This window comes from Tachyglossus aculeatus, chromosome 2 (assembly GCF_015852505.1).
Source record: "Tachyglossus aculeatus isolate mTacAcu1 chromosome 2, mTacAcu1.pri, whole genome shotgun sequence".
Taxonomy (NCBI): Eukaryota; Metazoa; Chordata; class Mammalia; order Monotremata; family Tachyglossidae; genus Tachyglossus; species Tachyglossus aculeatus.
In genome coordinates, this window is record NC_052067.1 from 62,314,662 (window position 1) to 62,330,927 (window position 16,266).

The following is a 16,266-nucleotide window of genomic DNA, read 5'->3' on the forward strand; positions in this document are numbered from 1 at the left end:
CAAAGCTTTTATTTCCTCAAAGCACTAATCGACTGACAGGAAAAACTGGATTGCACTGTCCTGGAGACTGATCATGTGCCCTGCTTCCTTCCCTCCTGCCAGCGTGGCTGATCAGCAGCACTGTAATGCAGTAGCACTGTAACGCACTGTACTAAGTATGGGAAGAATACAGTGCACAGAGGCCCCAGAGGACCAGGGATGAGGTGTGCCATGGATATTAAAGAGGAGCGGAACAAGGAAGAAGCAAGCAGTAGGTGAAAAACCAGAGGCAAGAGTGGGGAAAATATCCCAACCCTAGCTAACAAGCCCTGCTGGACCACTGCCTCTCAAATCAATAAGGTCAAAACTGCTTGAGGATGCAGCAAACATTATTTCTCTATAAGATATGTGGGGGAAAATTTGGTTATAAAGTCTAGGCAGAAACAGCCCAAAAGGAAAACCTAGACTTCCCCACCAGCAAGGGTGCGGCTGATTCACCGAAATCATTATAACCAGGAAGCAGTTGCCAAAGAGAGCTTGAGAGAGTCTGCAGTCACAGATGCAAAATTATTGGGTAGGATTTGTCTAAAAATCTTTCAATGAGTCACAGATAGGCAGAGTCCTAAACGCCAAGGCCTCTTGGTCGCATATTTGTTTTCAAGCTTCCCTTAATTGCTACAAGATTTACCCCTACATGTGGAGTTATTTGTTTTGCAACTTATTTGGTTCTATATTTGACTTACAATAAGTTGCAATTCTGTTCTACCAGTGAACAAAACAGAGTCTTTACAGAACAGAATCTGAAGCCTCATATGGCACACATATTTGCAATCTCCTCAATCATTCAAAGATATTTATTGAACAATGGCAGAATACCATAATAAGTGCTTGGATTACAACAGAATTAGTACTTCAGCATCTAGAGGAGGGGGGAAGACAGACACCAAAGGAATTACAGATATGAGGGAGGGATGGAGTACGTAAAATGTACATATGTACGTAAATACTATGGAGGATTGAGGGTGCTGATGTAGGAGGTGAGCAGGCTAGAAATTAATTGGGGAAGGCTTCCTTTTTTAATGATATTTGTTAAGTCTTTACTATTTTTAATAGTTTTTTTAAGTACTTACTATGGGCTAGGCACTTAACTAAGCACTGGAGGCACTGTACTAAGCGCTGAGGCAGATACAAACTAAATCTGGTTGGACACAGTCCATGTCCTACATGGGACTCACAGCCTTAATGCCACTCACAGCCTTGATCCCCATTTTACAGATGAGAATTGAGGCACGGAGAAGTTCAGTGACTTATCCAAGGTGACACAGTAGACAAGCATTAAGAAGAAGCAAGGCATAGTGGATAGAGCATGAGCCTGGGACTCAGAAGGACCTGGGTTCTAGACCCAGCTCTGTCACTTGCCTGCTGTGTGACCTTGGGCAAGTCACTTAACTTCTCCGTGCCTCAATTCCCTCAACTGTGAAATGGGGATTAAGACTATGAGGCCCATGTGGGACAGGGTCTGTATCCAACCTTACCTTGTACATACCTCAGCGCTTAGAACAGTGCCTGGCACATAGTAAGTGCTTAACAAATACCATAATAAAGTGGCAGATCTGGGATTAGAACCTAGGCCTTTCTGAATCCCAGACCTGTGCTTTATCCATTAGGCCACAACTAGTTCCTGGACGAGATATGATTTCAGAAGAGCTTTGAAGATGGGGAGAGTTGTGATCTGTCCTCATTGTACCTCTGTGTTTTGGATAAATGCAATGGTGGAACTACAGAACTTCCAGCAATACTCTTCTGTCTGGATACAGTATGAGGCAGTAGAGACAACTGTGCTGATTCATATGGTGTCAGGCATGGGGTGGATACTTCATCGCAAGTTATCCTAACTGCTGGGTTCTGCAAGAACTCACTCATTGGCACTACAGGACAATTGGGTGTGGGTCAATAACAGCCAAATAGATGGGCACATTCAGAGCACCAATGTGGCTGAGGAAATGCTAAGAGCAACGGGTGGGAGAGTTGAAAGTGGGAGGCAGTGAGGAAGCTTGCTTGGAAGGGATGAAGGACAACGGCTGGAGCATGGCAGAAGAAAGCAGACAGGTAATGGGGGTGGGGGGGGCAAGCTGGTGGGGTCCCAAAGCCAGTGGTTGGATACTTCGATAAAGTGATAGAGTTTATTGAGCATCTACTGTCCGCAGAGCACTGAACTAAAAACTTGGGAGGGCACAACAGAGTTAGTAATAATAATAATAATAATAATAATAATAATAATCAATCTTGTTAAGAGCTTATTATGTTCCAAGAAATGTTCTAAGTACTGGGGAAGATACAAGTCGATCAGATTGGAAACAGTCCCTCTCCCACATGGGGCTCACACTCCTAATCCCCATTTTTAAAGATGAGGTAAGGTAACTGAGGCCCAGTGAAGTGATTTGCCCGAGGTCACAGAACAGATATGTGGCAGAACCAGAATTAGAACCCAGGTCCTTCTGATTCCCAGGCCCATGGTCTATCCACTAAGCCACACTGGTTCATAGTAGACATGATTCCTACCCTTTAGGAGCCCGAGAAGTATTGTGTATTTGAGATTTGTGGAGAATTGAAATGACGTGCTCTAAGTGATGTGCTCCAACCAATGTCTCAGAAATGTAAGATAAGAAACACAAAAGGGAAGAGAAAAGATGAAGACAAGAGGTGTTGAGGCCTTGCACTGAGTGGTGGAACAAGAGTGGCAAAGGGGCAGATACACGAAATTTTGCAGGGGAAGAACTGGCAAGACAGAGGTGGACTGAATGTATGAGGTGGTTCTGAGGAGGACTGAATTGACCTGTCTTAGAAATGAAAGGAAGTTTTATTATGTGGCAGCTACTCTCTGAATGAAAAGATAAGTGGAGTGGCATAAAGCAAAGGAAGATTTGTATGAGCCACAGTTTATACATTCAGGTCACACAGAGTCCAATTTATTCTAATCCACTGAATCTGGTTGTAGTGAAACCTGTAACCACCTAAACAAATTGGAGTTAATTCTAGGATATAACCATTGTGGGATCATAACTTGTCACATAATGAAAGTATAATTCCCCCACCCAAATCAAAACAAATCCTTACACACAGTTGCTTCCTCTGCCTGTAATTTATTTCAGATTTGTCTCCCCTGCTAATTTGTTTTCCCAGTGGTATTTCTTTTGGTGCTTACTATGTGTCAAACACGGTTCTGGGCACTGGGGAAGGTACAAGCTAACTAGGTCGGACTGTAAACTCCTTGAGGGGGGGGAATCATGTCTATTAACTATGGTTTTGTACTTTCCCAAGGAGTTAGTATAATAGTCTAAACGTTGTAAGTGTTCAATGAATAGTACTGATTGATTGATAGCTTAGGTAACCCACTTAACTAACTCAATGCCAGTTGCCACTGGATCACTGAATGAATGTGTCCGCTTAATATTATGCTGTAACAATAATAATAGTAATTATTATTATGGTGTTTATTAAGTGTTTACTATGTGCCAAGCATTGTTTTAAGCATTGGGGAAGATACAAGGTAATGAGGTTGTCCCACGTGGGGTTCAGTCTTAATCACCATTTTACAGATGAGGTAACTGAGGCACAGAGAAGTTAAGTGGCTTGCTCAAGGTCACAGAGCAGACAAGTCGCGGAGCCGGGATTAGAACCCATGACCTCTGACTCCTAAGCCCATGCTCTTTCCACTAAGCCACTGTGGTTTGCACACAGTAAGCTCTCAATAAATAAGACTGAATGAATGAATAGTATTTTAGGACCCCCCCCCCAGGCAACATATGTACCACAAGTAGACTTTGACCCAATCATATATTTTTCAAATGAAAATAAAAGCAGAGACCGAGGAAAAGTGGGTAAAAATAAGCAGATACGGAAAAAATAATGTTCTGGATTCTATCCTTTCTTACATCCGCGCAATAATGAGAGCAAACCGGCTCTTCAGCTTCCATTCTCGCTACTCTGTGAGTTCCTTGTGGGCACGGAATGTACCGGATTATTGTTATATTGTACTTTTCCAAGGGGTTAGTACAGTGCTCTGTGCATAATAAGCGCTTAATAAATACAATTGACTGACACTTCTTCGCTCAACATGGCAGACCCAACATGGTTATTTGTGGGGAGAAGGCAAAGCTGCTGGCTGACCCTATTGCCCACTGAGCTGCTGCTTCCCAGACTTCCTTCCTGTTTCCCTACTCTTGGAACAGAGCAGCCGATAAGGGTATAGAAGGGATTTCCATTTCCTTCCTCAACTGCAATCATTCACCCCAGCATAGTCTGAGCTCAGCAAACACTGGTTCATTGTCATCAAGTTTCCACTTTATCATCTGTTTATTTGGTTTTTTTGGGGGGTGCAGTCTCTCCTCAAATCCCCTCTCTCTCTAACCTTCACGTGTTTGCTACTTGCTCGGAGGGTTATGAGGGCAGACTACTGGTCAAACTTGTTTTTTTCTGAAGAGGAGTAGGTGAGTGTATTTCTTGATCCTGGGGCCATAAACGAGAAGCTGGGGAAACAAGATCCTGTCTTCGCCTTCTTGGGGAATAGCTGGCTACAGGGAACTGCCTCTGTCTGAAACGACTCTGGCACAAAGACATAGGTTTCATTACCAGGATCAATCCAAGCATCGGCAGGACTTTGGGAGGGAAATGGGTGCTGCAGGAGGGGGGTAACCCACTTCCTATCCATCACTCTCACAACCGCCCATCTGCCTGAAACTCCTTCCCCCTTCATAGCCAAAAGATCACCATTGAAGCAGCGTGGCTTAGTGGATAGAGCATGGGGCTGGGGGGTCAGAAAGACCTGGGCTCTAATCCCGGCTCTGCCACTTGTCTGCTGTGTGACTTTGCACCTTCTCTGGGCCTCAGTTCCCTCATCTGGAAAATGGGTATTAAGATGATGATGATGATGGCATTTATTAAGTGCTTACTATGTGCAAAGACTGTGAGCCCCATATGGGACAGGGACTGTGTCCAGCCTGATTAACTTGTATCTCACCCCAGCCCCACAGCCCTTACATCCACATTCTTATACTCTAGCCTATTTGATTTTAATGTATGTCTCCTCCTACAAACTGTAAATTCACAGGTAGTGATGATGTCTACCAACTCCATTGCATTATACTCTTCCAAGTGCTTAATACAGTGTTCTAGACAGAGTAAGAGCTTGATAAATATCAATCAATGGTATTTACTGAGCACTTACTGGGTGCAGAACATTGAACTAAGCACTTGGGAGATTACTAACAGAGTTGGCAGACACATTCCCTGCCCACAACAAGCCTACAGTCTAGAGTATGACCACTGCTTCAAAGCAGTCAGCACAAAAAATCAATGTGGAGATTCTCAGCCAGAGAGTTCAGGGCTCTGAGAAGACTTCTGCAAGAAGCACATGTCCCCATCCTTGGAATAAGCACACCCGGTTGTGCACACAGTCACAACAACAGCCTCTCTCTACCTCACTGAACCCAAACCTTCCCTTCCCTATGACCCTAAAAGAAATATCCAGGGGAGAACCTCTTGGGCATCACTTTATTGGGGTTCTACTATACTTCACCTACAAGAAATGCCTCTAAAGTAATGTACCCTAAGGTATTTGTTTTGATTTCGAGAGTATGCTGTTGCTGGAATCTTACCACAAATTTACAATACTCTTCTTGCTTTTTTGGTCTCATCTGAATTTGATAAGTAAATTGTGAACTTTCACACAAGAGCAGAGTAGTCAGAAACCAATCCCCAATAAAATTCAAATCCCTGGGCTAAGCCACCCATACTAAGCAAGTGGAGGGTCTCTTGAAACTATTTCTGAATGAAACTGAGTCAAAGTGGAAGGTTACTGAAGCGCCTATTCTCTCGTGCAACTGAGTGACATTCATCAAAGAAGAAATGTTCACTAAACCAGCCTAAATTATATATACATAAGAATATCAGTGAAAACCGCTTGACAAACCATAGAGTATGATAGGACTAGTATCTGGACAATGAATAAGAGTAAGATAGAATGCTGCAGTCCCAGAATGTCTGTTTTTTTTTTAAGGAACCTACACCTCTGTGGATTTACTCTGCACTCAGGAAGATTAAATCTCCTTTAAATCTTTGCTAGAGGAGGCACTGTTGGCCTGACACATTCCTGTCTTAGGTCTTCTGTACTTGCCTGCTGTGTGACGTTGGCCAAGTTACTCAATTTTTCTGGGCCTCCACAGAGCATGGGCATGGGAGTCAGAAGGATATGGGTTCTAATTCCGGCTCCTCCACCTGTCTGCTGAGTGACCATGGGCAAGTCACTACACTTCTCTGGACCTCAGTTTCCTCATTTGTAAAATGGGGATTAAGACTGTGAGCCCTAAGTGGGACAGGGATTGTGTCCAACCTGATTATCTTGTATCTACCCTTTAGCTTAGTACAGTGCCTGGCACATAATAAGCACTTATAAATACCACAATTATTATTATCTGCAGAAAGGAGATTCAATACCTGTTCTCACCTACCCCTTATGCTGTGAGCCCCATGTGGAATGAGGATTATCTTGTATCTACCCCAGTATTTAGCAGAGTGCTTAACACATAGTAAGCACTTTAAAAATACCCCAATTATTATTATCAGGTCAGCCTCACAACAAAGACAGAGTAACCCAGTCATAAATTCAAGGAAACTGGCACCCCCAAAATGTTACTATTACATTTCACTCCACATAAAATCTACGTGAAGGAAAAGGGCCACCCAGTTGACAGAGATGGCTCCTTTTATTAATATAATAAACTATCTCCAGAACTACCTCCAAATCTAATTCCAGAAATGAGAGTGGAGTTATTTTATCCAACAGTGTGGAAAAATATTTTTTCTACTGTAAATATATTTGGGCTTGAGGGGGAGAGCTAAGGGTGTCAGGATCTTTGTTTGTTACCAGAGATCAGAGCAGCTGTAAAGTTGCTTTGCTGGGGGAGACATTCCTCAAGAGAGCAATATCTAGTGTCTGTCCCCTGCAGTGGAACAGTTTTGCTGTCTAGCAATACACATCAACCGAAAGTCAAATATGCTGCTAAGAAATGGAATTTAACCCTAATGCTGGCAAACAACTTTCTCCTCCCTCCTGCCCATACAAGTGATGGGGGTGGGGAGGGGGGTGGGGGGGTGGGAAGGTAAACAATTGCTTTTTTTCCCCAGGACAAATAATAGAATCCAAATAGGATATCTAGATTAGGAGGAAGTTCAGCTCTTTCTATAACCTATACATGTGATTTCTTCTGACCTAGTTAAACAGCTGTCTGATAAACAATAACTGTCAGGTTATTAAGGAAATAAAATCTTACCAATCTTAAACTGACTCCCACTAAGGATCCTAACCACACAAAAGGATCTAATTTGCAGTCTTTCTGGAAGTTTTTAACCACACAATTTTTTATATGGTTTTTGTTCAGTGTTTACTGTGTGCCAGGCACCGTACTAAGTGCAGGGGTAGTTATGAGCTAATCAGACTGGACACAGTCTCTGTCCCTTATGAGGCTCACAGTCTTAGTCTCCACTGTACACATGAGGTAACAGGGCATAGAGAAATTAAGCAACTTGCCCAAGGTCACACAGCAGGCAAGTGGAGGAACTGAGATTAGAACCCAGGTCTGTGTTCTATCCCCAAGGTCATGCTGTTTGCCTTCATTGGCAGATAAAATATCCTACAAGAAGATTCTTCTCCATCTAATGACTTAGCAGCCTTCCCCAAACTTTCATTCATTCATTCATTCAATTGTATTTATTGAGCACTTACTGTGTGCAGAGCACTGTACTAAGCACTTGGGAAATACAAGTTGGCAACATGTATCAATCAAGGATCCCCAGATCAACAACCCCGGTGACTTCAACATAAATCAACTTTTCACACATACGTTCTCCTTAGGACCCCAGATCAACTTAGTACAGGACCAAGTGCCTAGTGCATTGCTCAGCACACTAAGTGCTCACTGAATGCAACTGAATGAATCAACTCCGAGCCCCAGATCACAAGCCTGAGCGAGCCATTGAAGAAAACCTCAAGAAACTGAAAGATCATTAAAAACTCGGCAAGTACGAAGGTCTTAGAAAATTAGCAGTGGGGGGGATAAAATCCTGTAGACTAAGACAAGGTACTGTACACTAAATTTGCAAAACAGGCTGGCCCTTTTCCTTTCCAATCTCTGACATTAAAACTAGCCAATGACCGGTATGTGCTTGCTCCAGGTCAACTAAGCCAGGCAAAGATGTAGATTCAATATAGGTGGCAGGAGAAGCAGTGTACCTTAGTGGATAAAGCATGGGCCTAGGACTCCTGCTGTGTGATCTTGAGCAAGTCACTTCACTTCTCTGGGCCTCAGTTAACTCATGTGTAAAATGGGGACTGAAGACTGTGAGCCCCACATGGGACAGGGACTGTGTACAATCTGATTTGCTTGTATCCACCCCAGCACTCAGTACAGTGCCTGGCATACAGTAAATGCTTAAATTCCATAATTTATTATTACTATTGTTCACTTCACTTCTCTGGGCCTCACTTACCTCACCTGTAAAATGGGAATTGAGACTGTGCGCTCCACATGGGACAGAGACTGTGTCAATTCTCTCCTGGACCCCCTCCAATCTGACTTCTGCCCCCTTCACTCCACTGAAACTGCCCTCTCAAAGGTCTCCAATGACCTCCTTCTTGCCAAATCCAAAGGCTCCTACTCCATCCTATTCCCCTTCCCCTTCTCAGCTGCCTTTGTCACTGTGGACCATCCCCTTCTCCTCAATACATTATCCTACCTTGGCCTTACTGACTCTGTCCTCTCATGGTTCTCCTCATCTCTCTGGCTGTTCATTCTCAGTCTCCTTCACGGGGTCCTCCTCCCCTTCCCATCACCTAACTGTAGGGGTCCCTCAAGGTTCAGTTCTTGGTCCTCTTCTATTCACCATCTACACTCACTCCCTTGGAGAACTCATTTGCTCCCACAGCTTCAACTATCATCTCTATGCAGATGATACCCAAATCTACATCTCCTTCTCTGTTCTCTCTCCTTCCCTCCAGGCTCGCAGCTCCTCTTGCCTTCAGACCATCTCTTCTTGGATGTCCTCCCTCCACCTCAAACTCAAAATGTCCAAGACAGAGCTCCTTATCTTCCCTCCCAAACCATATCCTCTCCCAAACTTTCCCATCACTGTAGACAGCGCAACCATCCTTCCTGTCTCACAAACCCATAACCTTGGTGTCATCCTTGACTCCGCTTTCTCATTCAATCTACATATCCAACTTGTCACCAAACCCTGCCAGTCTCATCTTCACAATCATGATCTGCCCTTTCCTTTCCATCCAAACCACTACCATGTCAGTCTCTCATCCTATCCCTATCCTTTCTGACCTCCCATCCTCCTGCCTCTCTCCACTTCAGTCCATATTTCACTCTGCTGCCTGGATTATCTTTCTACAGAAACGTTCAGGTCATGTCACCCCGCTTCCTCAAAAATCTCCAGTGGTTGCCTATCAACCTCTGTATCAAACAAAAACTCTTCACTATTGGCTTTAAAGCTCTCCAACACCTTGACCCTTCTTACCTCACCTTCCTTCTCTCCTACATCCCAGCCCACACACTCCACTCCTCCAGAGCTAACCTTCTCACTGTCCCTCAATCTTTCCTGTCTCACCGACGACCCATGGCCCACAACCTACCTCTGGCCTGGAACGCCCTCCCTCCTCAAATCCACCAATCACTCTTCCCCCCTTCAAAGCCCTACTGAAGGTGCACCTCTTCCAAGAGTCTTTCCCAGACTAAGCCCCCTTTTCCTCAGCTCCACTCCCTTACTTGTTACCCCGACTAGTCCCTTTGCTCTTTCCCCCTCCCCACCATTCAATCATATTTCAATCGTTTTTATTGAGCGCTTACTGTGTTCAGAGCACTGTACTAAATGCTTACAACACATCCTCTTCTAGACTGTGAGCCCACTGTTGGGTAGGGACTGTCTCTATATGTTGCCAACTTGTACTTCCCAAGCGCTTAGTACAGTGCTCTGCACACAGTAAGCTCTCAATAAATACGACTGATTGATTGATTGATGTATATACGTATATATCAATAATCCTACTGATTTGTACTGATGCCTGTTTACTTATTTTGATGTCTGTCTCCCCTCAATTTAGACTATAAGCCCATTATGGACAAGGATTGTCTCTTTATTGCTGTATTGTACTTTCCAAGCGCTTAGTACAGTGCTATGCACACAGTAAGCGTTCAATAAATACGGTTGGATGAATGAATAAATGAATGAACTTGTATCTACCCCAGTGCTTCAAACAGTGCTTAGCTCATAGTAAGGGCTTAACAAATACCATTATTATTATACATTGTTATAATTACGATCTTCTTCTAAATGTTGGCATTCTTGCCTTGTTTGGTTAACCAAAAGATTTTTCCATCCTAATAATTTCCAAACAGTTTATGGCATGGATAACTTTCTCAATCCCCATTAGCAGTTTGTTAACAGTTGAACCAGACAGCATAAAGTCAGGGTCAGAACTATGTGAGGTCAACCAGTTAGATCAGTTTGGCCCAGTGGAAATAGCACAGGCCTGGCGTCAAGGGATAGAAGTTCCATACCAGCTCCACCATTTGTTTGCTCTGTGACTTTGGACAAGTCACTTAACTTCTCTGTGTTTCAGTTTCCTCATCTTTTCAAAAATGTGAATTCAATACCTGTTCTCCCTCCTCTTTAGACTGTGAGCCTCATGGAGGACCTGATTTTCTTGTACCTATTTCAGCTCTTGGTATCAAAATTGACCCAGAGAAAGCATTTGAAGAATACGATAACAATAATTATTACATTACATATTTCCAGAGTAATCATTAGAAGGGCTATTCAAGAGGAACCACAGCAATTAAGCAGATACAGAAGCAGGAGCAGTTCAGGTAGGGCTCCCAGTTTCCGATGGCTTCCAAGGACTGGGAAGGAGGTTGGGAACAGTACTGTAGAAACTTTGGGAAGAAAGAAGTCTGTCATGACCACTTCCAACCCTGCGGAGGTCAAGGATCCCTTACAAATAACAACTGTGGTATTTGCTGAGTAAGTACTTACTCAGTTCCCAGCATTATACTACGCACTGGAGTAGATATAATAATAATGATGGCATTTATTAAGCACTTACTATCTGCAAAGCACTGTTCTATGGGCTGCAGAGGCTACCAGGTGATCAGGTTGTCCCACGGGGACCTCACAGTCTTAATCACAGTCTTAATTTTACAGATGAGGTAACTGAGGCACAGAGAAGTTAAGTGACTTGCCCAAAGTCACACAGCTGACAATTGGTGGAGTCAGAATTTGAACCCATGACTCTGACTCCAAAGCCCATGCTCTTTCCACTGAGCTACACTGCTTCTCTAAAATACAATCAAGTCCCACCTGGGACTTACACTCAAGTCTAAGGAGGGAGAACAAGTATCACATCTCCATTTTGCAGATAAGGGAACAAAGGCACAGAGAAGTTAAGTGACTCACCCAAGGTCACACAGCAGGTAAGTGGCTGAGGCAGAATTAGAAACCAGGCCCTCTGACTCCCAGGTCCGTACTCTTTCCACTGGGCCACACTGGGCAGAGTGGGGAAGGAAGAGGGAGCTCACAACCAGAAGTCTCCCACTTGGGCTTCCTCCTTTCACCCCAATCCCCTCCCTTTTTATGGTATTTGTTAAGTGCTTACTATGTACCAGTCACGGTAACAAGTGTTCGGTAAACAATGAATAATGTAAACCCCCGATAAACAGTATTCTAGCAAATTCCCACAAAAACAGATAGGCATCACTTTTGTAAAGGTATTATTGCACGACAGTGCTTCTTCTATTCTTTTAAAGAAGGAGAGGAGGAAAATGAAAAAAAAACCTGACAATTTAGGAAGATACACAGGTCACAAGTACTCAACCCAAGATTCAAGAAAAAGTTAACCTGATTTTCACTTTAAATGGAAATCTCTATGATGAGGCAGAAAGACTGATGTGACATTGGTCTCATCACAGGTACTATTCCAGTTTATCGTAATCATTGAAAAATAAATGCATCACATCGTATGCAATTTATGCATAATCAAACATTTGATTTCCCAATGGCAAAAGTAACATTATTCCATAGCTCTTATTAATCACCTAGAAATCTTAACCAGTGAATGCACTCTGCATTTCACCAGATCACCTTGTATGAAATTTCTCGTTAATGCTGTCATTCAACCTCACTGCAAGACTCTCTCAAAAAGAAAAGCAGTTATAATAAATTTTTAATGTCATGTAGATGAATTTTTGCACTTTGCTGGAAGGCTGCTGAGTCTCCATAGTTCATTAAATGTATAATCAAATACAAGGAAAGCAATTTTCATTAGCGTTACGTGTCCTTAAAAAGAAGTTACATTTGGAATTAGTTTTCTGGGTTGTCTTGGAGACAAATTTTAGCTTCTATTGAGAAAATATGAAATAGCAATTGTACCAAACAGTACTAAACTTTGCTTCTATACAATAGAAATATCAGGCAAGGGGGACACATAAGACTTAGGTTTGCAAGTTTACTAAACATATGAGGCCAAAATACTGATTTGGATTCATGGTGTAAAATGCCACCAATACTCAAATAGGTTTGATCTGCTTCAATTGTAGCACCACGATTAGAGGGCACTGAAAGGCTGGAATCAACTTTTCTCTCTATTTAGCTTCAAAATGCAATAGGGAGTACAGAAGACGCCCTACTTTCACTCAGTTCTCCCTGCCCTTCCCAGATTCTAGGAGTCCTTCTGAGACCCAGAGAAATATCGCTCAGTAAACTAGCCCAGAAATAGCTAGACAAGCAACAACAACAAAAAACCCTTAATTGATGTTTTTGTTGTGGCATTTGTTAAGCATGGATATTTCTGTTATGGCATTTGTCAAGCGTTTACTACAATCGCTGGGGTGGATACAGACTAACCGGATTGGATAAAGTCCATGTCCCACAGGCGGCTCACAGTCTTAATCCCCATGTTACTGAAGGGGTAACCGAGGCTCAGAGATGTGAAGTGACTTGTCCAAGGCCACGCAGCAGACAAGTGGGGGAGGCAGGATTAGAACCCTGGGTCTTCTGACTCCCAGGCCAATGCTGCGTGGTTAGGAGAAGCAGCGTGGCTAGAAGTAGCGTGGCTCACTGGAAAGAGCACTGGCTTTGGAGTTGGAGGTCATGGGTTCAAATCCTGACTCTGCCAATTGTCAGCTGTGTGACTCTGGGCAAGTCACTTACTTAACTTCTCTGTGCCTCAGTTACCTTATCTGTAAAATGGGGATTAAGACTGTGAGCTCCCTGTGGGACCTGATCACCCTGTAATCTCCCCAGTGCTTAGAACAGTGCTTTGCACATGGTAAGGGCTTAATAAATGCCATTATTATTATTAATGCTCTAACCATTAGGCCATGCTGCCACTCACTTCTCAGAAACATTGCTCCACTTGGTGGGCTAAGGTGGCTCTGGCGTCGTTGGCTACTGAATAATTCACTCCTCCTGGGCCTGATGCCCCAGCAAAGCCAATCAGGGAGTTTGGGAGTCCCCTGAAATGAATTACATCGGCCCTCTCCCTTCATGGAAGCTGCCTGAGTGACCTGCAGAGTAATAATAATAATAATATTGGCATTTAAGCTCTTACTATGTGCCAAGCACTGTTCTAAGCGCTGGGGTGGGTACAAGGTAATCAGGTTGTCCCACGTGGGGTTCACAGTCTTAATTCCTATTTTACTGGAGAGGCAAACTGAAGCACAGAGAAGTGAAGTGACTTGGCCAAAGTCACACAGCTCCTATGTGGTAGGGCGAGATTAGAACCCACGACCTCTGACTCCCGAGCCCAGGCACTCTCCACCAAGCCACGCAGATGCCAGAGCTGCAACCGCTGCAGGAACTGCAACGGCTACAAGAGCTGCAACAACTGCAAGCGCTGCAGCAGCTGCGGCCCTTGGGGGATGCGATCCCACCAAGCACGCCGGGGAGTCTCGCGGTCCAATGCTCGAGATGCCAGCAGGGAGGGACGGCTCCCCGAACCAACACCACCACCCTGCTCGAACGCTTAGCATAGTGCTCTGCACACAGGGAGCGCTTAAACAAATGCAGAACCAGCATGGCCTAATGGCAAGAGCACGAGTTTGGGAGTCGGGGGCGTGGGTTCTAATCCCTACTCCGCCACTTGTCAGCTGTGTGACCTCGGGCAAGTAATATGAACGGCATCTGTTAAGCGTTTACTGTGTGTCAAGCACTGTTCTAAACGCTGGTCATTTCTCTGTGCCTAAATTCCCTCATCTGGAAAATGCGGATTAAGGCTGTGAGCCTCACGTGGGACAGGGACTGTGTCCAACCTGATTAGTTTGGTGTCCTTCTATCCCAGTGCCTAGAACAGTGCTTGGCACATAGTAAGCGCTTAATAATAATGATGATGATGCTGATGCCGGTATTTGGTAAGCCCTTACTATGTGTCGGGCACCGTACTAAGTTCTGGGGTGGGTACCAGCCAATCGGGTGGAACACGGTCACTGCCCCACGTGGGGCTCACGGTCTCTATTTTTCAGATGAGGGAGTTGAGGCCCAGAGAAGTGAAATAACTTGCCCAAGGTCACCATGATACTAATAATTACGGTGATGAATGAGGGGGCGGGAGTGCCGGCTCCGCGACGTGGCACTCGGGCCTCCCGCAGCCGGAGGGGGTGGGCGGCCGGGGAGCCGGGGTCCTGGGGGGTCGGGGATTCATTCAATCGTATTTATTGAGCGCTGACTGTGTGCAGAGCACTGTACTGCGCGCTGGGGAAGTACAAGTCGGCAACATATAGGGATGGCCCCTATCCGGGGAACCTGGGTCCGGGGGGGGGGGGGGGGGGGGGGGGGGGGGGGGGACTTACTGAGCGTGGCCACGGTGCCGGCCTCGAAGAGGAGACAGTCGTGGCGTCCGCGCGCCTCCAGCAGGACGCTGCTGCCCGGGGGGGGCCGGCCGCACCAGCAGCCGCAGCCCTTTGCTCAGAGCCATGGGGGGTCCCGACCCCCGGCCCCCGCACAGGCCCGGCCGGCTGGGTGCGCGCCGCGGGCGGGGACACGCGCTCCCGCCCGGCCACGACCGGGGAAACTTGCGGAGTTTCACTTTGTTACAATCTCGGGCCGGCTCCACCCTCTCCCCCTCCTCCCCACGGGCGGTGCGGGGTGGTGCGGGGCGGTGCTGTCCCGGGGCCGGGGGAGCGGGTTCGGCCCCCGCCCGCAAAGCCACCCACCGCCACCTACAGGCCGAGGCAACTACTGCTCCTCGACAGACGTGTGTGTGTGTGTGTGTGTGTGTGTGTGTGTACGTTCATTCCATCGTATTTTTTGAGCGCTTACTGTGTGCAGAGCACTGTACTAAGTTCTTGAAAAGGACAACTCCGCAACAGAGACAATCCCTACGCCCCTCTCTTCCCTCCCCCTCCCTTCCTCTCTCCTCTTCCCTCCTTCCTCTCCCCCTCTTCTCCCTCCCTGTTTTCTCCTCTCCCTCCTTCCTCCGTCTCCTCCTCCTCTTCCCCCTTCTCCTTCCTCTCCCCCTCTTCTCCCTCCCTGTTTTCTCCTCTCCCTCCTTCCCTGTCTCCTCCTCTCCCCTTTCCCCCCTCCTGCTTCCCCTTCCTCTCCCCCTCTTCTCCCTCCCTGTTTTCTCCTCTCCCTCCTTCCTCCCTGTCTCCTCCTCTTCCCCCTTCTCCTTCCTCTCCCCCTCTTCTCCCTCCCTGTTTTCTCCTCTCCCTCCTTCCCTGTCTCCTCCTCTCCCCTTTCCCCCCTCCTGCTTCCCCTTCCTCCCTGTCTTCTCCTCTTATTCCCCCCTTCCCCTTCCTCGCTTCTCCATCCGTTTTCTCCTCTCCCTCCTTCCTCCCTGTTTCCTCCTCCTCTTCCCCCTTCCTCCTCCTCCTCTTCCCCTCCCCCACTTCTCCCTTCCTATTTTCTCCTCCTCTTTCCCCTTCCCCTTTTCCTCCTCCTCTTTTCTCTCCCTCCGTTTTCTCCTCCCTCCCCTTCCCCCCCGCGTCTCCTCCTCTCCCTTCCCCGCTCCTGCTCCTCCTTCCCCCGTCTCCTCCTCCCCTCTTCCCCCCCTTCCTCTCCCCTTCTGCATCCCTGTTTTCTCCTCTCCCTCCTTCCTCCGTCTCCTCCTCCTCTTCTCCCCTTCCTCCCTGTCTCCTCCTCCTCTTCTCCCCTTCCCCCTTCTCATACCTCTCCCTCTTCTCCCTCCCTGTCTCCTCCTCCCTCTTCGCCCCTCCTGCTCCCCCTTCCTCACTG

At 46.1% G+C, this 16,266-nt stretch overlaps 1 protein-coding gene across 1 annotated transcript in view; it reads right to left on the reverse strand.

Annotated features, from left to right (window-relative positions):
- Nucleotides 1-15,007, reverse strand: part of SYNJ2 (synaptojanin 2) — a 151,818-nt gene extending 136,811 nt beyond the window's left edge. Inside the window, 2 exon segments of the mRNA XM_038767874.1 lie at nt 14,883-14,956; nt 14,958-15,007. Coding sequence (XP_038623802.1) covers nt 14,883-14,956; nt 14,958-15,007 — 124 coding nt within the window.
- Nucleotides 15,008-16,266: the final 1,259 nt, after the last annotated feature.